The following is a 23254-nucleotide window of genomic DNA, read 5'->3' as shown; positions in this document are numbered from 1 at the left end:
AATTGATCTTAAGTAGGATCTTCGCCAACAAATAATTTCATCTTTATCGATAAGAACTGACTTCCTGTTCTGCTTTTCCCAGCAAAAATTCAACTCTCGTAAGACGGCCCATAATTTGCTTCTACTGATTTTTGGCAAATCGTTGTCCTCTGAAAGTTCACTTAAAATTTTGTTTAGCGTTGGTATTTCTTTTTTAAAATAAAATGAGTGTACTTTTCTGCGAATGACATTTTTGAAGAAATCATCTATAACGACTTTTGACCTCCCTGTAGATGATTTTGGGGGATTTACAGTATCTTGTTCATTTTTTGTTTCCTTTAAAAGTCTGTAGATAGTCGATTTTCCAATCCCTGTCATTTTGGAACACTTTTCCACGATGTCGTCAACACTGTTGGTAGGATTTTGGTGTTTCAATGCATTAAATACATTTAATATAATAATCTTCTCATTCTGAGACAGCGCACATCTTTTCACGCGTTTAGCAGGTACGTAATCTGATAAGCTCGACATTTTACCCAAACAATATTATATCCACTGGCACAATAGTCACTAAACACAAGTCGAATTTTACTCTACTGCACTAGCACGTCTTCGTATATTCAGCTCTAAGACTGGATTGATCTGTCACAATACACGGGCTCCTGCCCTATGATGTATCCAGTAAAATATACTAATGTACACCCATTACCTGTTAGCATTAGTGTTACCCGATAATTACCTGAAACGAAATATTAACACGCTCATGGCCGGTTCTTATCTCGGGGTTTTATTACTCTCTTTCATTTCCAAACAGACTATAGAGAGGTTAATAGTGCAAAAAAAAAGTGTCGATTTCGCAAAAATAATACTGTTTATTTGTGTAAAGTGGATTTGCATCCAAATTACTTTGAAAATATTCACATAAAAAACTAATTTAGTTTTATTAATTTTACTGTTTTCAGCCAAAGGTGCGTATACGCACCTACGTCTTTTTTTTTCAAAATACTGTTTATGAATTTTTTCAATAGTAAATTAGTCTTAATGTATGTTTTGAATATACTTTAATTAAAAAAATTGTTTTTCTTGTTTTGGCCAGTAATGGGTTAATAAATTAGTGAAAAATGACTCTAGGTACCTTAAATTGTAGGTAATTTAATTGCCTACGACACAAAATAACTTATTTTCCGATAGGCCGCCTAGATTTTCCTGGGCAGTAAAAAAAAAGTTAAAAAACACGTAATTTTGCAACTTATTTTGCAATTTGCCAACTTAGCGTCACTTCTTTTGAGTTACTTTTTTAATATTATCATTATACATACCCTTACACGACATAAAGTGCAATAAAATATCCACTACTAATATTTTGAAGTTTTCAGGTTTTATCATCTAATTCAATTGTTCAACTAAAAATGGGATAATAAAAAACAAATTTCTGTTTCTTGTGCCGAGATTTTTCCATCTATGTATTGCATCTAGTATATTGTGAATAAAATCTTTTTTGTACAAAAATAATGAATTTACATGTTTTAAATTGTTGTGGTTATACCCCATGAAATGAATGCGCCGTTAATATAAATTTAATAACTTCTAATTTATACTTAGTAATACCAGTTTCACAGAAAATACTTCGTATCGTTACAAACCTGTGTTCAACTTTTAATTAAAAACAAATTTTATCATGTTCAAAATTTTAATATGGAAACAAAACAACATTTTCCCAGACATTTTCAATTAGTAAGTTAATAACGAGTATTTGCAGTTTTGTTTCGTATTACATCCTGACATCGAATGTTCAAGCTTAAAATGGGTGTTCGAATTGTTTTGATCTAGTACATTCACTCATATTTCGATAAGGAGATTCCCCATGTCACCAAATTATTAGGATGATTCTGTAATTGTAACTGTTTAAAAAAAAAAAACATTCATACAAAATGTGTCATTTGACACATTTCATCTCCAACTTAAACTTTCGTACATTTTTCGGCAAGGGAAGTAATAGCAAATGGAATCTATTGACAAATAAAGAACTGCATCCTCCATCTATCAAATAGCATAGCAAAGTATGGAAATGGAGAAAAATGAGATGGGCGGACAAAATATTTTTTACGACCACTTTTTGAAAAGCCACTGCACCGCACATTCCTCAAACAGCGCCAATTGCGACGTCATGTTATAATGAAAGATTATAATTAATTTCTCAGACATTCTAGCTTATAATTCCAAACATAAAGCGACCACGACACACAACAGATTCGCATGTAGATACGAGGCTGGTGTATGATTTATTACCTAGAACATCATCATATCACTTATTGCTTACAAGCAGCGGAAGACAGAGACAATCGCAGTTGGCCCTGATGACCGCCAGAGCGAAAATTATTCGCTGGGAAACGCCCATTCCTAGCTAGGATAATTAAGACGGTGTAATTAGGGGGCAGGAAAATTATAACGATTCAGCATAGAAAGTTGCCAAAGATGATTAGCTTGTCTTAATCGTCGGTGGTAATGGACGGTCAGTCTAATTAAGGGCTAACTACAGGAAAAAAGTGTTCCAGAGAGTTTCTCTTTAAATTACTCGTATTTAGTACCAAATTTGTGGCGTTTTTCATTACTTTTTTTTATTTAATTAGGTGTAAATGCCATACTTAAGAGAAAAAATATCAAAATTAATTACACTTATTATCTTAAAAACAAAGAAGTTTTCGACAAAAAATTATTAGAGTAGCTAGTGATGATTTAAATGCGTGGTTAAATTTTTGGCATTTATTTATGTGACACCCTGTAATTTAATTTTGCCTAACAAAAAATACTCCACACTGAAAGAGCAGAAAATTCTTCTCTGTTACACCGAACTAGGGTTTCTTGGTCGAGACTTCTCGAAGCGAGAAATCGAGAAATGTAAAAATCACGCGCGTCTTAAGTTCTTGACTGGAGTTCGTTTCGTTCATGCGTTCAGTTCGTTTCTCGACAAATAACTGAGCGGTTAAAGTGGTTTCTCTACGAGCTCATGATTTATTTATTTTAAGTTTTTAAGGCTTTAGTTTACTTTGATGATTCTTTTGTTTAATGTACAGGGTGATTCACAATATTTTGACCCCCCTTTTAACTTTTTTGTTTTAAGAGTTATAAAAAAATGTGAAATACAAAAGTTGCACGATTTTTTATGAAGTTTTCGAAAATGATAGTAGAAAAACAAATGAAGTTGAAACAAAATGACCGCGGATGTTAACGAACGTTCCTTGTCGAGCACAGTCATATATGGTTTGTTGGGTCCAAAATGTGTAAAAATATACAGGGTGTTCCATTTAAATTAACAATGTTAACATCCGCGGCCATTTTGTTTTTCTACTATCATATTCGAAAATTTCATAAAAAATCGTGCAACTTTTGTATTTCACATTTTTTTATAACTCTTAATACAAAAAAATTAAAGGGGGTCAAAATATAGTGAATCACCCTGTACCTAGTTATGTTATAAGTCTGTGTAGAAATTTTATTATAAGCAGATACCTAATGTTGAAGTGATAAATTAATAGGAAGAACTGTATCTTTAAATTAAAGCTTGTTTTTTTCTAAGATTTCTTCGGTTAAATTCTTTATTTACTATTTATTTAATTAAAAGACTGCATTATTAATAATTATTATTGGAAGAAAACTACGATTCAAAAACATTGAAATAAACATAAGTATATTGAAAGTGTTTAATAAAAAACAAGTTAAAAGTTTTTAAGAAGAAACTCAAAGTTTAGTTTTATTAGTAGAAGTTACATAAGTAATTAATAAAAATACTGAATAAATAATAAATGTTAATGATGATTGTTAAGTATAATAGCATATTTATATCTCGCATTGCAATACAAAAATTATGACTTTTTTAATTTTTAGAAATTTCTCGAGAATTCGAGAATTCCCGGGAATTCCTAGTCGAGAGATCTCGAGACCCGAGAAAAAAAATAGGCCGATAAATCAGAAACCCTACACCGAACGTAATAAAACAATATTTCGAAAAACTTTCAAATATTAAAACAAAATTTAATAAAAAGTTAAATGCGCTATAAAGTTATAGTTGAAAATACAGGGTGTCCCATTTTAATATACTAGGCAGCATAAATTTTTTAATTTGATGTTTATAAAAAAATGTTTCGAACAAAAGTTATCAGGTTTCGAGGGGGTCAAATTATGATGGCCTTGAATTTAACCTTGAAGCCAATTATCAAGGTCATTTCAAGGTCAACCTTGATTTTTTAAATGGAAACCCGTATTTTTTATTGCAGATTCGTATTATGCGGGGAAAAATACGTACCTTTTGCATAAAATATTTTTTTTGTAAATGCGTCGTTCTCTCGACAGAGTGCGCTATACTTTTAGTGTTCCATTTTAATACTCAGGCTAATATCTCAAGAAATAAGCAGGATGGTGAAAAATATTTGCTACAAATGTTGTCAGATTTCGGGGGGATTAAATTATTGTGACCTTGGAAGTAACCTTAAAGTCGAGGTCATTTCAAAGTCAACCTTGATTTTTTAAATGGAAACCCATATTCTTATTACAGTTTCGTATTCGGCGGGAAAAAATACGTAACTTTTGTATGAAACATTTTATTGAAAAGGCTTCCTGTAATAAAAAATCAAGGTTGACCTTGAATTGACTTCAAGGTTGACCTTGAATTGACTTCAAGGTTGAACTTGAATTGACTTCAAGGTCACTATAATTAGACCCCCTCGAAACCTCATAACTTTTGTTCGACATTGTTTTATAAAAGTCGAATTAAAAAAATTCTGCGGCCTGGTGCAATAACAATGGGACACCTTGTATATTAAAAAGCCCAAGCTTTTTACAATTCCGAATATATCAGAAATTGCCATAAACGAATGTTGTAGGTATCTAAAAAAAGCTCTTTTGAACTCACTTTCTAAACGGCTAAGTTCTCGAGATACAGGGTGTTGAAATGAGAAAAAATAAAATTCGAACAGTATATTTGATTTGTAACTGAATATCGCTTCCATTAAAACAAAAGAAGTAATTTTCGAGTCATTTGCAACCTAAAAAAAATGAAAATATAATTGTATACACACGTAATTGTTATTAAATGCAAAATATTTTCAAAATTCCGTTTTACAAAAAAATATATAATGATTATTTTGTTACAAATCCAGTTTTCAATACAATATGGTCCATAAAATTCACTAACGTAGAAATTTTAGATTTTCTGAAACGCTTGTCAAAAGGCTACAATAAATTTAATGAAAATTACGCATAAAAAGGCCCCTCTTAACCCTTTGTTGTAAAAACTGCAGTACTGAAACGATATTGATGACAAATTGATTTTTCAAACAAAACGAATTGTCATAAAGAATTCTAAAATCCACACACAGCCTCTAGTTAAATTTCATAACAGTTTTTAACACAACTTTACCCAATTTAAAAACCCCAAAAAAATTATCTAAAAAGTATTGTTTTTTAATCCCATTTTTGCGATTTTTTCGATATTTACCATAATAATCATTATTGATTCGATTTGTAACTAGTCATGTTTTGTAAAAAATTTAATTACAAACATTTTTTTCCTCTTCCATTTTCGCCTAAAATCAATTCTTGAAAAGATACATAATAGGAAGAAAAATATGACATTTTTCGAATTTTTTTAACATATTGTGCTGCCAAAAGTTAAACCCACGTTTTTTTTATGCGCATAGAAAAATTTTCATTTCTAGTGATATTTGAAAGCCAAAAAGCCAAAAATCTCCGTGGATATAAGATTCACCCAAACCAAAACAGATACCGCCTAGTCTATAATAACAGTTATCATCCTCAATTACTTATAAAAACCTAAATTAGCACTTTTCTTGATGAAATTTGGGCATACGACTGTGGAATCACCTCCAGTTGCATCTACACACACAATTGCAAATGCAGCAACGAATTTGCAATCCATAATAGATAATAAACAACATATTTCTCTTCTCACAGCATTTTAACTAGGCTGTACACTACGCAGCGCCCATTCATTTGCACAACACACGAGGGACCAGGGGGGGAAAATCTCATTGCGAAGTACTGCCTGGGAATTTTTTAGATAGAACGCTTCCGTCCATTCACAGAGCGGTGAAGTAATACAATGCGATATTACCATCCGCAACTTACTTACGCGACGGAAATCTATAGGATATCAGAAATATCGCTGTGGCCTAGACAAAAGGAACAAATGAAAGTGTGGGTACATAAGATTAGATAACTTACGGAACGTTTCCATATATTGAAGAGACAGTTTCGTTACATAAAGTTACACGCAGACGTTAATTTACAGAGTTTTTAACAGTTAATTACAATTTTGGAACCTAAAAATTCGATAGTATGCTATTTTAGACGTAATACAAAGAGAACAGATAAGAACGTTAAACAGTTGGATGTATGTAAGAGTATGGTTTAACAATTCGTGAAAAAACCGAGAAAATGGAAAAAAATTCTACCCTTTCCATTTCCCGAAGCAAAAAAATTAGAAAGATCGTAAAAATGGAAAAATCGAAGAAAGAAAAAAGAAAAGAATAACAACACTTGAAAAAATATTTATTGAAATATTTTCCCAAATATATTGTGTTCAAACTCTCATTAAGTACAGTGAAATGCCTCTTCGCGGACACCCCTCTTACATGGACACCTCCATTGGACGAACAGTTACTCATGGTCCCAAACGACTCTTATATAATTTGCATTTGTGTTGGACGGACATTATCTTGAACGGACGCGGACACAAGAAAATATTTCCTTATACGGACAAAAAACAAAATAAATAGAAAATCAGTTAAAAAGTGCTTCCTTAAAGCAGAATTTAACCATGAAAATATGCAAAGTGAAGATCAGTTAACTGATTTTACATACATCTGCTCCAAAAATAAGAATTTGTGAAATAATGAAAACCTAAACGATTTTTTGAACCTAGATGAAAATATTGAATATCCAGATTCAGGATTAGAAATTGAAAATCCAGTTGAAATACAAGAATTTTCTGAAGAATCTGATGTCGATGGGGGGCCAGTACCAACAGAGGCTATCCCAAATTATGGTAAAGCTATTATCCTAACCAATTAGTTTAAACTTTTTGCCGAAGATCACGGAGATACGGAGTCTTTGGAGCTTCTTTCCAAATTAGAAGTACGATTTCTGGACGCCATTTTCAAGAAAAAGAGAGTCAAACAACAATATATGAATTTTTGCGTCATTAAAGTGACACTTCATTTCATTTTATGTATTCTATATTCTGTTATATTTTGTATGTATTTTTTCCATAAGTCTTAAATTTATTTTAAAAACATTTACATACATCCTACGTTTTAAATATCTCAATTTCTTTAATTACGGTTTTCATTACAAAAAAATTTCTTTTCTCCCTTTTGAAGGAACACTTTCAATCGGTCCCGTTGGTGTCCGCCCAAGGGAGATTTCACTGTACGAATAACTTGCCGAAGAGCTTTTCGTTTTGAAGTTCTTTACAAAAACAATTAATTTTCGGATTTCGGTTTTTTTTTTAGTCGAACAAGGAAAATGGTGTACTTTTTGAACTCGGACAAAATACTTTCTGTGGAGAATTCAAATATGTAGTATAGTCTTTCCGAACTCAATTGAACATGTATAAAAACACCTAGCAATAAAGTTTCATAGGCGTCACTAAAAAAGTTTTCTGCTAAAGGTGAAAATTTGTATATAATGTGTAGAAAATTTCTATTACATGTTCATTTGGCCAACAGCATATTTTAATTATGTATTTATGTTCTCACACAACTTTATTATATTGATGGTAAATTTCGTTTTGTTCGTTTCAAAAGGTCTCCAAAATGCCATGTTGTAATAATATTAGTAAACAAAATATCCCTCTTATTTCTCCCTTTTGCAATTATTGTAATATGAATGATTAATAGAAGGCGTCTATAATAACTTAAAATTACCTGAATCACACCAAATTCCGCATTGCTGCAGTGCACTGCTAGGAAATTTTTTGCAAATTTTTAAATGAAAGATTATCAATGTCTGAGACTAAGTATTCTGATTCCACAACAACCTGATGCTCTTGCTCATTTTGAATATATTCGAAATTTTTATAATCTTTTTAAAAAATATATTTTATTATCAGCCCTCGCATTTTTTTAACTCTATTTTAAAGGCAATAAGGTAATTCAAACGAATTCAAAAAGTATTTTTTTAATCTTAAAATGAAATCAATGTTTTGGATACCACATACAGATGGTATATAACCCTACAGACAAGAATTCCAACTGCTGATATTGGTTGACAATACCTAAGACAACAAGTAGTAATAATGTAATAAATAATTATCCAAAATAAAAACTAAAAATAATATGTTTAAACATAATTAATACAAAAACACATTCCTGATATATTGAAAATGTTAAATAATGTAATCATTCAAAGAAATATCCTGTATTCTTGGCGTTCTAATGTCACCCTTGACATCAAAGGCTAATCAAGTAAAAAACTGCTCCCGCAGAAAGATCTTTTTGTTTCTACATTTTGCTTGGGATTGTTCCATCAGGTATCTTCCTCTCTTGTATGAAATAAACAAATATTAACAGAAATGAATTATATCTAAACATCAAACCTTTAGAAAAAATTATATTTTGAAACAATATTGTCAAAAACTGCAACACAACTAAATCGATTATAATTGTTTTTCTGCCTTAAAAAGTATTTGCTCTTTTTATTAAATTTATTTTTTTTAAACAATTTTAATTACATTTAAAATTTATGAATATTTTGGAAATACGGAAATGCTGTGATGATTTTTTGTTACAATAATACCTCAAGATTTTTTTTTTATGATATGTATAATAATATAGTATTTTATAGTTACATATAAGTATAACTAACTAGAATCATTTATATATCCTAAATTTTAACAGAAGTTCAATTTTTTCAGTTTTCTGTCTTTTTTTTCTCTTTTGAGAACAAACTGGTCATTCTGAGCAATAAGTACCAACTTCTAAAAGTCGAAATGGACTATTGATTTTCCAAAAGTATTTTTTTTAATATATGTATATTTTGTATAACACATATATATTGGTTTATATTGGCAAATATGTAAAGATTAGAACATTTAATTTTTCCTATTTTTCTAAGAAAAAAAAACAGTTATTCCTACGTCCAATTTTTCCGGAAATCTGATCTTGACCAACACAATGTTAAAAATTGAGTTTAACTTCAAATCACTATAATGATCATTGTTCTCAAAATTTCAATCCTCTTGTGACGTTGACTAATATAATCTTATTATTATTTATAATCAGGTGACTTATACACGTATTGAAGTCATTATTATTATGAAAAGCTACCCTGGTATGTCCACTTTCACAGAAAACAAAACTACGCTACTAGCGTGAGCATTAGCAAATTGACGATAAAGATCGTCTAAAAAAAAAACGCGACAAATTCTAGATTTAAAAGGTCTGGCATTTATCTAAAAGCATAAAGCTACCCTCGATTTTTTGCGTGTAGTAATATCACATTATAGGATGGTCTCGGCAGCAAACTGAATTTACTACCATCATCGCATCACCACACGGTTATCCCTGGGGGCGCCTTCCGTAATATCGATTTCAGCTAAAAGTAAACAGTGCCTTTACTGCTTCTCCTCGTCGGTCATTTGCTTTACACTGGCTGGGAGCGGAAACCACCGCGGTAAAGTATCATCAAATCAGGGAACGAATCCAATTGGACGTATTGGTCAATGCGTTTTTTCTTACAAAACGGAGAAAATGAAAAAATAAACCTCTAAATACTTTTCATATAACCTTTTCATAAAGTTGACGTTTTTAAAAGAAGAACTGTACAAATTTAGGCTTTAACAGCTCACACCCGCATTTAAAGCGTACCGCCCACGCGCGGTTTCTGTTGCTGTGGGGCCCACGCACTTGTTTTTCATCCTGACGAGGTAAAAAGGTTTTTCATACTGTTTTCGTATGTAGAAAAATATGGCTGCTTGCATCACGGCATGTACTAAAATGGACATTTCCTTTATGTAATAGAGATCATCTGCCAGAAAGCAACAATGTTTGAGTGACATACCATCAGTCCATTGCCAGAAAAAAGTTTGAGGTCGAGTTAAACTTGACATAAGACAAACACCCAAATGTATTAAATGTCAGTATAGAATAAGCAAAAAACAAAAACAAACATGCTTTTAAGATAGTTAATAAGTTTTATCTCAAAAAAAAAAACAAAAAACAAAAATTTACAACAATTAATTGATTTCATAAAGGCAACGCCATTAAGTATTTGAAGGGAATATTAGGTAAGATTTTGATACCGTCCCTATAATATTAAACAGATATTGCGCAAAAAAAAGTGAAATAATGAATAGCGCCTAATGATCGCATTTTTGGTGACGGAATTAATCAAGTATTTCTCGGTAATATTAGAAAAGACATTCTTCTTGAGTTCGTATCATTCGCAAGGTATTTTTTAGAATTATATTTTAGCCGTCAATGTATTTAATTGAAAATTGATACAAGTAAACTTTTGAAGGTACTAAATACGTCAATGCTGTTAGTTTTTGATATTTCCCATTGACATTTGAGAATTTCAGTGTATACACAAGAAGTATTTTTATTAAAATCGCCGAAAATAAATCCTTTTTTGAAAAAAAAACGCAATTAATTGTCTCCAAGTCAACAAGATTCAACTAGATAGATTTCACAGGATCTAATGACACTTACAGTGTACGATAATTCAATAAATAAAGAAATCTAAATAAAAAATTTAGATAAATTTGGAACGAATACACTGAAGATGAAATTTTCGAGACAAAACGTCTAAATTTGGTTCAGGCTGAGGCAGTACTGTATTGGGGGTCATGAAGACTTTCTGAAATTTCTAAGGTCGTATTTAAAAAAATGAAGTTGATGGTCCTGAAGAAACGAAACGTTACATATAAAAATTTATTATGCCATTCGATAGATGGCAAAAAGTGGCCATGAGAAAGTGTTCTCCTTTTTTCAATATCACCTCAAACAAGGCTGAAATGAAACAAAAACGGATTTCCAAAATTTCGGTTTTTTTCAAATATTTCGAATACTAATCATGTTAGCCTTGATTTTTTAGAGGCATAATGTTGATCCCCTGATTACGCTACTTTGCCCCCATTTAAGCTAGCTGTATCTCTTACCGTTTCGAGATCCCTGTAGTGAGAAGCGAATTTGTAACAGCCTGTATGTCTCATTTCTGTGGTGTGCCTTTTTATATGTTGTCCGATAATGAATACCTTGGTAGTCTTGCTTCATTAGAAAGTTACAGGCCTTAAAAAAGTGTTGTTTAATATTTTTGAATGCCCGTAACTTTTTCAGGCAGCACAATTAATTGTAATGAGGCAAATTGATATAAATCGGTTTATTTTCATCTAAGGAAGTTACGTTTAAAGCATTGCCCACTCATTTGCGGACACTATGTATATTAAGGATAGAAGCTGGCCGACTTTGATACAGTCAAATGAGTTTCTCTCATTGTCAGAAATGATGCGTTTACTCCGATTTAAAATGAAATTTTATATTGAAACAAAAGACGTATCGGTACTATAAAAATCCTAACCTCAAAAAAAGTTATGTCACAATATGTCACTGAGGCAGTACCTAGCGCCCTCTAACACACGATCAAAAACTAACAACACTGAAGTATAAAGTACACTCAAACGTGCCTGAACTAAATTTCAATGCAATACAATGATTTTAAAAAATCATCTTTAATGTCCTGTATCTCAAAAACAAAAGATGATGGCTTAGGGTACATTAGAAAAAATTGTTTTATTTTTTGATGATTTATTGTGCTCTAAAGTTTTTGCATTCATTTCATATCAAAGTTTTTATTATTAGTGTTGAATATTATCAGAAATATACAGTAACAAAAATTAAAATTCATAAGACCGAAGTCCCTGGTCCCTGCTTTTCTCAAAGAAATATGTATCATAAGCCCATCTAAAAAGCACTTCTTCAATAAATGCTGAACAGACATCTCTAGTTTTATTCATTAGCTCTAATTTCCAACAATTAGGGTCTAATTAAAATTATTTTTTTTAAATATCTTTACACGTTTTCTGAACACTTTTGTATATGTATCTGATCGTCATGAACCTTATTCCGCTTTAAACTGTGTATTTATATTTTACATTTTTTCGAGACAACTAAATTCTTTATCATCCTGCCTTTTTTGTGCAAACAACAGTAAACTTTGAACATAAAAATGAAAAATCGACTCATTTCCAAATCCGGAGATGCCTATTTTGGATTATACTGTTTCTTTTTCTGCTTTTTTCAACAACCCCCGCGTCAACATCACGCATCCACTTAACTGTTCATTAAAGAGAGTACTTTGTCGACGTCTCAAAGCCGCCAGCGCCGTGGGCAGACGGGCGTTCCCAAACAACCGAGTGCAAGAACCTCCCAAACACCCGCGAGATTATCTCTCATTCTCTCGGACTCACCGACGATAACGGCGGTAACTCCGTCCTTCATATCCTTGATATCCTTGGCGTCCGCATTGCCCACGCTCAAAAAGTCCGACAGTGACAGCGAGGAGGCGATCAGCCGCCTCTTCTCCTCGAAATTCAGGTAGTCCAGGCTGTTGCTCCTGGTCGGGGCGACGATGGCCACCGACTTCGGCTTCTGGGGATTGTTGCCGTTCTTCTCGTGCATCCCGACAGTCCTCCGGGGACGCACACACAAGAAAAGCGACACTCAATACGCAGCACACCGTACGGCTACATCCACCACCATCTTTTTGCACCGATACAATAACACCTGTAGAGGAACCCACAACAACAAAGCACAATCGAGGGGATCACGGCCTGCCCCGCGGGCCGGACACGGCAAGCTGGATCAGCGTGGATCGGATCATTTTTCACGGCTGGAAATGCACATGGAAAATGTGGCGGTAAGGGAGGGCCACCGGTCGCAATACCCAGTACATTTAAACTGAACGTCGGTAGTCGCAGTCGGTGAAGCAGCGCGTACCGAACGTACTCGTGTGTCGTTTGCGTTTGGGAGACGGAGGAAAGCACTCGCTGAGCGAGGATGGCCGAGAGGGGACCAGGGCCGGACCAGCAAGATTTTAAGCTTCAATAAATAATATTTAGATGGTGGCATTCGATTGTTATTTTTTTCTTTACTACAACGAAAATACTTACTATTGTACTTTCTCGACGTTTCGTCGTTTTTTTATTACATCTTCAGGACTCTACGATTGAAACATTTTTCGTTTGGAAATGAAATACAATGTAAAGTTAATCGATTTAATTTTTAATTTAAAGACTATAAAATCGGTTAAAGCATACAGTAATTAAACATGTTTTTTTATGTTTAATTATTGTACATACTGTACATAACTTGACTGATTTTGTAACTCCTCAAAAAGATGGGTTAACTTTATATTATTTTATATCATAACGAAAAATGTTTTAACAGTAGATTCCTGAAGATGTAATAAAATGACGAAACGTCGACAGTGTCATATTGTTTTTTTAATACTTTCTGACTCATTTCAGATAAAAAAAAACATAATTTAATGTAACTACAAAAATTAATGTGGGCCTGTGACACCGTTTTAAAATTTACTTAAAAACAACGGACAACTAAGAGTTATGTTGCATACCTAGATTTCTGGCATCTAAAAACGTTGTTTGTCTTTATTTGATAAGTAGTATGATTTTTTACATAAAAAAAATTTAATTCGCTAAAATTAGTTAACAGAGTTAAATATACGAGAACTAATAATAGAATATGTTTTTTAAGGATAATTAGATGTTTTCAAAAAAACAAACAATAAGCTTATAATAAATATTTAAAATAAATAATAAAACTGTTAATTACATGTCTAGAAATTGCTTTATTGCCAGAAGCTAAGAAATTCCTATTAATTTTGTTATTATTTTAAAAGAATTTAAATACGTATATGCATTTTGAACATTTTTTATTTAGCTTACTTGAATTTAAAGGTTCGAAATTTTCACAGATTGGATGTAGCAAAAAACTATTTTTTCTCAGAAAAATCGAAGAAAATGAACTTTTGAACAATCTGAAATATATATAGTTCTAACTATTATGCCCATATAAATTATATTTAAAAAATAATCTTTAAAAATTACTTTAATCATTTCTGCTTTTTGAAAAAAACTGATAAAAATTTAGATAATTTTTCTTTCCGAGCTCGGGTTTTTAGTTTTCTATATTATTTTTTATTTGAGAGTACTATTTTGTTTATTTTCGTTGTTTACTAACGAAAAATTGATGTTTTGTTTCTATTTACTGTATTAAATAAAAAATTTACATATTTGCTTTTTGTTAACTGCCGATTCCGAAAAAAAATTTAGTTAAAATGTTATTTTCCTAATCATTAGTTTATTTCAGCAAAATATGCCTGGAAAAATATTTTATAAAATTTCCTTTCCTTAGTACAATTTAATACACACTAGAGCGAAATTTTAATAAGTACTTTTTCAAGTTTCTTTTTTATTTGAGATTCTTTAAAATTTAATTTTTTTCTAACTTTTTGTATGGGCAAAAAATAATAAGCATTATTTTAAATTTTCTCGTTTTTTCGATTGTAAAATGTTTAGTTGAATCACGTAAATATAATCACCAAATGAGTTTTTTTGCAGTTTGATAGAAAAAAAATAACTTCCATTTTATTGACCGGGTTAATATTGCAAATTTCTATGTTTTTATGCTACTATATACAGGAGAAGTCAAGTGTTTGTAGCAAATCTTTAACACTCGGCAGAAGAATTCGAAGAATAAAAAACGACCAACACGAGTCATAGAACGCTTCGTTTTCACGACAAAGGGCACTCAAAATCATTTCTTTTTATTATTTCTTTTTCGCAACTTAGTAACAATAAAAAGTATAATGATCTACGTAAGCTACGTAAGCAGAGAAAGTACTAATTTGTACAATAATTTAATAATAAGTAGATAGCAATTTAAGGTTTAATTTATAATTTATTTAAACACAAATATGTCATAAAAGTTCCCCATAACTTCTGCCTCCTAGTGTTCCTTGTTTGACTTTTGCTGCTTTATTTCTTTACCTTCTTCGTATTGAAGATTTGAGATATTCTAAGTTTTCGTTTTCGTATTTTAACCAAGAAAGTTTTTTTTTTGTAAAAAAGCACTAGTGACCGCTCTTTACAAAAACCTGACTCATCCCTTATAATAAATACATTATTAATATTAACAAGTAATTTACATAGATCTCACAAACTTAGTTAGAACTTGTATTATTTTAGATATATTTTTACAAGTGCTTCAGGAATAAAAATACTGTAAATAATAGGTATTGCCTTAGATACTGCTATTTATAAATTATCTTGAAATAAATAGGTCAAATTTGTTTACTATAAAAATATCAATGTTTTGCCATTTGATCTCTTAAAGTCAATACAAAATTAACGATATGTAATAATAATCTAACTGGATTCTTAAGGATTTCTTAAGAAAAGTATTCACAAAATTTGACAAACTGACTTTAATTTTTTAATAATACTAAAGACAAAAGGTACTTTTGGGCGCAAATAATCGCATATTTTTCGCTTAGTATATCCTAATGAATTAAAAAAAAGGCATATGATGTGTAGGAGGACGTTTCGACAAAAGGCTTATTATTGAAACAAATAAAAAAGGAGTAACGATTTTTACGATCTGTCAAAAGTTGGACTTGGTACAATTCAAAAAACTATAACACAAGCGCTCATCAGCAGCGAATCATAAAAAATAAATTATTATGCTCCAATTTCTCAACAATTAGGGGAGGGTTTTGGTAAAAGTAATTCAGGAATCGATAAAACAAAAAAATAATATTGTTTCTATGGAACATGAGTCTTTAATTTTTGAGATAGGAGACGTTAAAAATTATCATCTAAAATCAAATTTTAGCCATATATTTTCCAAAAAACAATGCAAGCTTCTATGTTCATCGCTAACTACTCCAAAAACCCCATTTACCGTGCCTTACTTGGAAATAGTTCCTATAAATATATAAAACAATATTCTCTCCGATTTAATATAGCTTTTTTGACATTAGAAATTCCTCAGACGCCTTCAAATTTGGTTGTCACTGGTTAGTTTTTCATCTAATTACAGCTACTGCGAAGATATTGGACTGTACCAAGTTTGAAGTCTATATCTTCAATGTTTTTTTATTATCGATCCCTGTATAAATGAAAATTATTAATGTTATTGACCTGCCAATCCCATAAATTGCATACAAATAAATATTTGAGTAGTTATAAGTCATTAAAACCACTTCCTTTAGCCTTGTTAGGTATATTTCGCAAATTTGTGTTAATCTACATTTATTTACCAATACAACCATATTATCTATAGTTATTTATTTGTAGCATAGTTTTAGTTTTATCACTCTTTATTTGATACAAATAAAATACACGAATCGCAAATAAAAACGACATTCCTAGTTTTGACGAGTTGTGTTTTGGAGGAGTATTTTTTAGTTGTTTATATTTTTCAATATCAGAATTTGGATAAGCAAACGTAGTTTCATAAAATAACCTTCGACTGTTTTTGCGCAAAGGTTTATTTAATTTAGAGAAAAAATATTAAATATCAGGTGAATCTGTTTAATGATGTAACGACTTTTCACTTCATATTTACGTTTTCTATCGCTTTGTTTGTGTTGCAACTTTCCTTTACATAAAATACGACAACTAAATCACTTAAATGCGTTCGGAAAGAGGGCCAATACGACCCTGGTACGCGTGCCTCCCTCCTTTATACCTCATGTCCATCCACGCGAACGTAGCCCCTCTCTCTTCCATTCACGGGTAGAAAGAGAAGCATAAGTCGCCGGGAAAACACAGATCCGTCCACAGCGAAGCAGGCGGTGCGTGTAACTATGGTGATGTGCATTCTCGCCCGACCGACCGGACGGCAGCCCCTTTTGGGGTGCAAGGGGAATCCGTTTTTCATCCCCCTTAAGTGCTCGTCTAGCTTTTTACATACACCTGATACTGGCGGGTAGGTAGCAACTACACAAAGACGCGGTTTTTGTGAAGGCGTATAATCACAAGTTTTTATTTTTTGTCGGATTAGATCAGAAGTGGGACATCGCGAAAAAAACGGGATGCGGCAGATAAAATTTCATTTATAATTCAGTTTGTTGAATAATCATACATTGTAATTCTACACCTAGAGAATGCCTAAGAGGAAAACTGCTAACTATTTTCTATAAAATTGCAAAATTGTTAGAGTTGCAGAACTACATTTCTCATTCACTAGAACTCACCCTACTGGCACCGGTTTACTGTAATTATTAAGTACCTTCCTGTTGCTAAAAAATACTTTCATGTTAGGTACAATAAAACAAACGATTATAAAAAATATATTTTGATTTGGATTAGATCAGAAAGTAGAACAAATAAGAAACACTATAAAATCTTGTTGACATCTTCAAGATTTGTTTCACAATAAAATACAATATAAATTTATTCAATTTTAAAAAAATTTTTAATAAAAAAGTTTAAAATCAATCAATCAGTTATGTAACTACAAAAAATTTGTCTTGGTCTTTATAATCCAATAAAAATTAATTATATACACAACTAAGTAAATTTATTTCATTCTCAGTTGAAAACCTGTGTTGGGTTTTATATGTCAAAAATTTGTAACTAATCCTAATACATAAAAGCATTTACAGGGTAGGAAAGTACCGATGGTCTACATATCTAAAGTTACGTGAGAGCGATAAAGTAAGCCATAGAAATCCATGCGATAGAGAAGGATGGCTATAATGAAGGCCTCTCATAGACGCCGCCCGTTTCGCTCTTCCACAAATAAGATGTGGTTCTTATTTGTGGAAGGGCGAAATGGGCGTTGACTATTAGATGCCTTTATTGTAGCCATCCTTGTCTATCACATGGATTTCTATGGCTTACTTTATCGCTCTCACGTAACTTGTGATAGACCATGGATACTTTCCTACACTGTATCTGAAGTTACGTGAGAGCGATAAAGTAAGCCATAGAAATCCATGCGATAGAGAAGGATGGCTATAATGAAGGCCTCTCATAGACGCCGCCCGTTTCGCTCTTCCACAAATAAGATCCACTTCTTATTTGTGGAAGGGCGAAATGGGCGGTGACAATTAGACGCCTTTATTATAGCCATCCTTGTCTATCACATGGATTTCTATGGCTTACTTTATCGCTCTCACGTAACTTCTGATAGACCATCGGTACTTTCCTACACTGTATATCCATCTTCCCCCAGTGTTGTTCGGCCAATGCTAAATATTACTCTGAAATGAGGAGGACTTGTAGTGAAGTTGAAGGAACTATGATTAAATTCTCATCAAGAAAGCGTTAAAATTCTATTGTACTGTCTCATCTCCAGAAAAATAAATGGATAACACAAATAGTTTCGAATGAAACCGAAACTGGTTTACACGAAACTCTTGATGAAAATTGAGGATTTTTGTCGTTTCGTTGCATGACCACCGCTCTCCCCCGATCTGGTATCCCTCAATTTACCAGTATGGAGCTGGATGAAACAAAGAATGTGTGGAGTTCCCATCATTCCCGTGCAACAATTACCTGAACAAATCAGAAAAGCTACAAGTGAAATAAAAAGTAATGTGTATCAGTTGAGCAATTGTTTCCTGCAATACCACCAACAGCTACGAATATTGTCTGTGAGATAGATATATTTCGCATATCTTTTAGTATTAGAGAACACTGATTTTTTGTGGCAGGACCATTTTAGGAAAAAAATTGTTTGAAATTATTTGAATTAGCTAATAGGGAGAGCGAGAGCGAGAGCTAATAATAAAATATATACTTAAAATAAACAAATATACGTTTGGCAATGCTAAGTTTTATCACAAACAAAATAGATAAAGCGATATACAGGGTGTTAGAAGTTTGACTGCCTTAATTTTAACAGATGATAGAATACATTAAAATAAACAAAAAAACCTTATATGACATGGGTCCTAAACTCAACCATTTCCGAGAAAAAATTATCAAAATCTCCAACTTGATGTACAAAGGTTCGATTAATTAAGGAATATTGACATAACTGCGTTCATAGAATACCATAAAATACAATGTTTATCACTTTTTTGAACTTCTTTATGCATAATTCTAAAAAATAATTAGCGTTGTAATAAATTTAGAATTCGATAAAATTCATATCGAGCAATGTGCCAACGGCGCGGCGGTTAATTAACACGAGGTACTAAGGTGTCCAGCAACCACCAACACGCAATTCAATTGGTATCTGGATTCGACCGTGTCGGAGTGTTTTTTGCGTACCACTATTTCCTTTTCTCGAGGTGTTTTCCATCGAGTGTGCGAAAATTAAATTCGAAGGTGTCGTGCGTGCATCGAAAATAGTAGTGGACATTTTGAGCATATGTTGTAGTTTGTTTTGTACTTGAGCGTTTAAAAATTACTGAATTTTGCTTTTTGGTAAGGATCTAAATTATTTTTAATACGTATGAATATTTGGACGACGTGAATCTTTGGGTACTTTAATTACATATTTTTCAAATACATAATTTGATTAAAATTAAGTTCCTGTTTTAAAAGATTTATTATTACTAAAATTCGAGCTAAAATATAAGCACAACACTATCTTCGTACTACAAAACTGATACATTTTATTTTATTTATTTAAAAACTGGAAAACAATTGTCTTGAAATTTACTAAATGTTTCACAATAATAGTTGTTTACATTTTTTCCGTAGGACAAGTTTGCCGCGTACGCACGTGGTGTGCATCAGCAGGTTAAGCGCTGTTGTCACGTTATGATGAAACTCTTAAATATTAATACTCGCTGTATTTTGAAAATTGTTAATATTCCGCCCCTGTAATATACAACTCTTTTGTTCATTTATGATTACTCTATCTCATGCCAAAGTAATGGCAGTCAAACTTCTTACACCCTGTATATTGTCTGTGGTTTTATGCTCATTACACACGTGACAACATAGTATAAGTATTTTTGTGGAGTTTTATGGAATTTTAAGGAATAAAAACGATTAATAAAAATTATTATATTGCGGACGTAAGAAAACTGAAGTTAAATTTTCTATTTTAATCAGTTACTTCAGTAACTGTACTCTGTACAAGAAAAAACTATTTACGATTTCTAGCTTAGGTATATTTTTTTCTTCAATCAATACCTTTTATTAAGAATTCTTCGAACGTTAGTCGAGGTTGCACTCTGCATGTAACTTGTATGTATGTACCTACTAAAAGGACTACTTCAGGAATAGTTATAATGTCTCAATTTATTTTGGAAAATCATTTTTTAACAGAACTAAAGATTTTTTTCTACTATAATAGTATATTTTGCAACAATATATACTAATTAAAAATATACCTAAGGCTATGAAAAAAAAAAATCTATAGTAGGATCATATTCGATGCAAAGTAATAAATCATTGCCTGTCAAGGGAACCAATGAAGTACGCTTTTAAGGGTTTTACAAATTGAATAATTTCTTTATACATTATGAAGGGACGAGGGGATCAGTTCAGGTCTGGCACCCTTGTTGCTACAAAAATTCCTTTATTCTCATAAACTATTTATTTTAAATGTAATTTATTATAAATCCAATTTGTTTCCTAAATTCCACATATGTACTACATTTTACCTCTGCACGCGCCACTGTTGTTTACTTGTTTTTTGGAAGCGCTCTCTAATTGACGGCAAAGCTCGCCAGGTTAGTATTTGACGTATAACCGACCAGTTCGTACACTCGATGCACCTGGGCGACTACAGCTACTACCAGAACACAGTGCGTATGCAGCGGTATTTTAGATTTTACATTGAATTTCATTTTAAATTTGAAATGATTTATCTTACGCCTCCTAAAAATGATGACACGATTTTCCTTTGATAAAAGGCCGACAATTTGTTGCTCTACTTTGCATCGTATACGATCCTATTATAAGTGTATATGAGAAAGTACACTCTATTACACTAAATAATATCATAAGTTAAAAATTCAAAGAACAGTATCTGTCAACTGAGTTGATCCTGTTTAACGTCGCAGAAGGCAACCTTTTGTTAATCTTCCTTCCCGAAACACCCCGTAAATCGATTAACCACGCATTCATAGACGCTAGTGACGTCTCCCCAGCAGCGCGATATTATGCCATTAAATATGGATGGACTAGAAAGGCACCCACGACTCGCACGAGAAGCTATTCCGTAGGTTTTACAGCCTGGGTGATGCGGACATAAAAATAATTTATCGCGAAGAGCACATACGGTATTTTTTTATGGATGGGTGGCCCTTGGGTGGTCCCGAATTGCACGGACTGTGAGATATTGACCAATTAGTACTGGTTATTATTATTACGGATTTAAAGTGTCTAGTCTGTTATATGGGGGTTAGTCGTACGACAGAAGGTCGCGGACGACGAATTCTAACCACTAGAAGGAGATTCTTATACATGTGTTTTAACTGCAGCAAACATCTAAACAGAGAACTACCTAATAAATAAAGATAGATAGTGTCAATTGTAAACAATGAGACACAACGGCAGTGGCGTACTGTCAAAAGAGGCAAAATATTAACATTTGCAAAATACCAATACACATTTGAAAGGATTATTCATTTTATAAATAATTTTTACATATCGATCATAGTTATATAATGAGACGGTAAAAATTGAAGTAAAATTAATAAACTGTTTTTACTATACTCAAATTGTTTTGCAATCAGTACTGATTAATTAAATGCTTTTATCCAACACTTGTGATGATACTATAATTTCTTTGGTTTTAAAGGAATAATGTGGCCTATAAGTCACTAGTGAGTTATAAGTCTTAAGTCACTAAGACTTATAAAACCCAGCGACTTATAGAAATCATAAAAAGACAAATGTTTGGTTTATTTTTCTAGTTTTTATTAGAAAACCAATTTGAAACAGTAATAAGTTAACAAATAACCTAACATGCTACAAACTTACAATCTACCTACTTATTAATATTAACATTAATATTTATGGTAAAGCCGTAATTTGATATTTGAAAGAGCACCGTCAAAAGTAACAGAAACTACTTTGATACCTAATTCACTTAAAAATTCTAAGCATTTTTTTAAAAAATTAGCTTTTTCTCCACCACTTAAACCGTTTGTCAAGAAGTACCCAACAGGTATTTTCCAATGACTATTTATAACTACAGCCATAAAAGCAAGGGCTTCCGTAGCTTCTGGAATATTATCCCCATATACTTCAGTGCCAACATCAACATATCCAGTGAATCGTTTCCCATTCCACTCAACACTTTGCATTATAGACGTTTCGTCAAATTCCAAATTGCCCAAAATTTCACTGTTTGTTTCTCTTACTTTCATTTTAATAGCAGCCAATGCTTCATTTGCAAATCCATCTATAGATCTGTACCACTTAGAAATTGTTTTTGTATGTGACAAAGCCATGTTAAAACTTCTTCTGGCATAATTATAAACATCTGTTGAATAAAAGCTTAACGTTAAGGCAAACGACCTAAGCTCAGGTGAATACTTTTTACGAGATTGTCATTTTCTTGATCTTTGACAGATTTCACCCAACATTCCAGGTGCTGATTCCTAAAAACACATATTGTTTACAGACACAGAAAGAACAAGTATTTTTCAACTTACATGAATGATACATTGAACAGTTTCTGTTGTCATATTTCTTTTTCAAAAATTTCAGAAGAGAATTAAGGCTACAAATTCTGGCTTTTAGGCGACTCTGCCTGCTGCAGACTTCGGATCTTTATTGTTTGCATTTTTATTTTTTTCTTACAAATACTCCAATTTTTTCTTGCTCTTTTTGGACTATCCATGTCAGAAGTATGGCATTCTCCAAAATATCGTGAATAAGGCCTTTTCCTAAAAATGATGAACTATCTATTCCAGATGTATATTATATAAACACTTACGGTAGTATTTATATAAAATAATAGGTAGAATTTTCTTGGAATTTTTTAAAATGTACTGAATAAAAAAAAATGTTAGATAGGTAAGCAGATAGCAAAATTATAGGGTATTAGTTGTAGATACTATACAAAGGATAAATAATTTGTTAATTATATTTTTATAACTTACTTCACGTTTATAATTTTATTACGATTTTGTGAATCCAATCCTATTTCTGATGCAGTTAAAATTGATCTATGTTTTGGTGATGTGTCGCCAAATTTCAAATAAATTTCAGAAAGATCTGCAGCCTTATTTGTAGTAGATAACAAGCCTGATTGAGCAA

The 23254-nt window shown here is 32.0% G+C and overlaps 1 protein-coding gene across 6 annotated transcripts in view; it reads right to left on the bottom strand.

Moving 5' to 3' along the window:
* The window catches only part of LOC108905968 (phosphatase and actin regulator 4), a 285928-nt gene that overhangs the window by 187721 nt on the left and 74953 nt on the right, over positions 1-23254 (bottom strand). Inside the window, exon 1 of one of the 6 annotated variants that reach the window (XM_018709061.2) lies at positions 12464-13007. The exons of the other annotated variants lie outside the window; for them this stretch is intronic. Coding sequence (XP_018564577.1) covers positions 12464-12674 — 211 coding nt within the window. The 5' untranslated portion in view covers positions 12675-13007. Of the gene's footprint in view, positions 1-12463; positions 13008-23254 lie in introns of those variants that run through there. 6 annotated transcript variants of the gene reach the window in all.

The sequence above is a fragment of the Anoplophora glabripennis genome, unplaced genomic scaffold, assembly GCF_000390285.2.
Source record: "Anoplophora glabripennis isolate ALB-LARVAE unplaced genomic scaffold, Agla_2.0 scaffold113, whole genome shotgun sequence".
Classification (NCBI taxonomy): Eukaryota; Metazoa; Arthropoda; class Insecta; order Coleoptera; family Cerambycidae; genus Anoplophora; species Anoplophora glabripennis.
The sequence above is the reverse complement of the archived record's forward strand: the minus strand, read 5'-3'. Positions and strand labels throughout refer to the sequence as shown.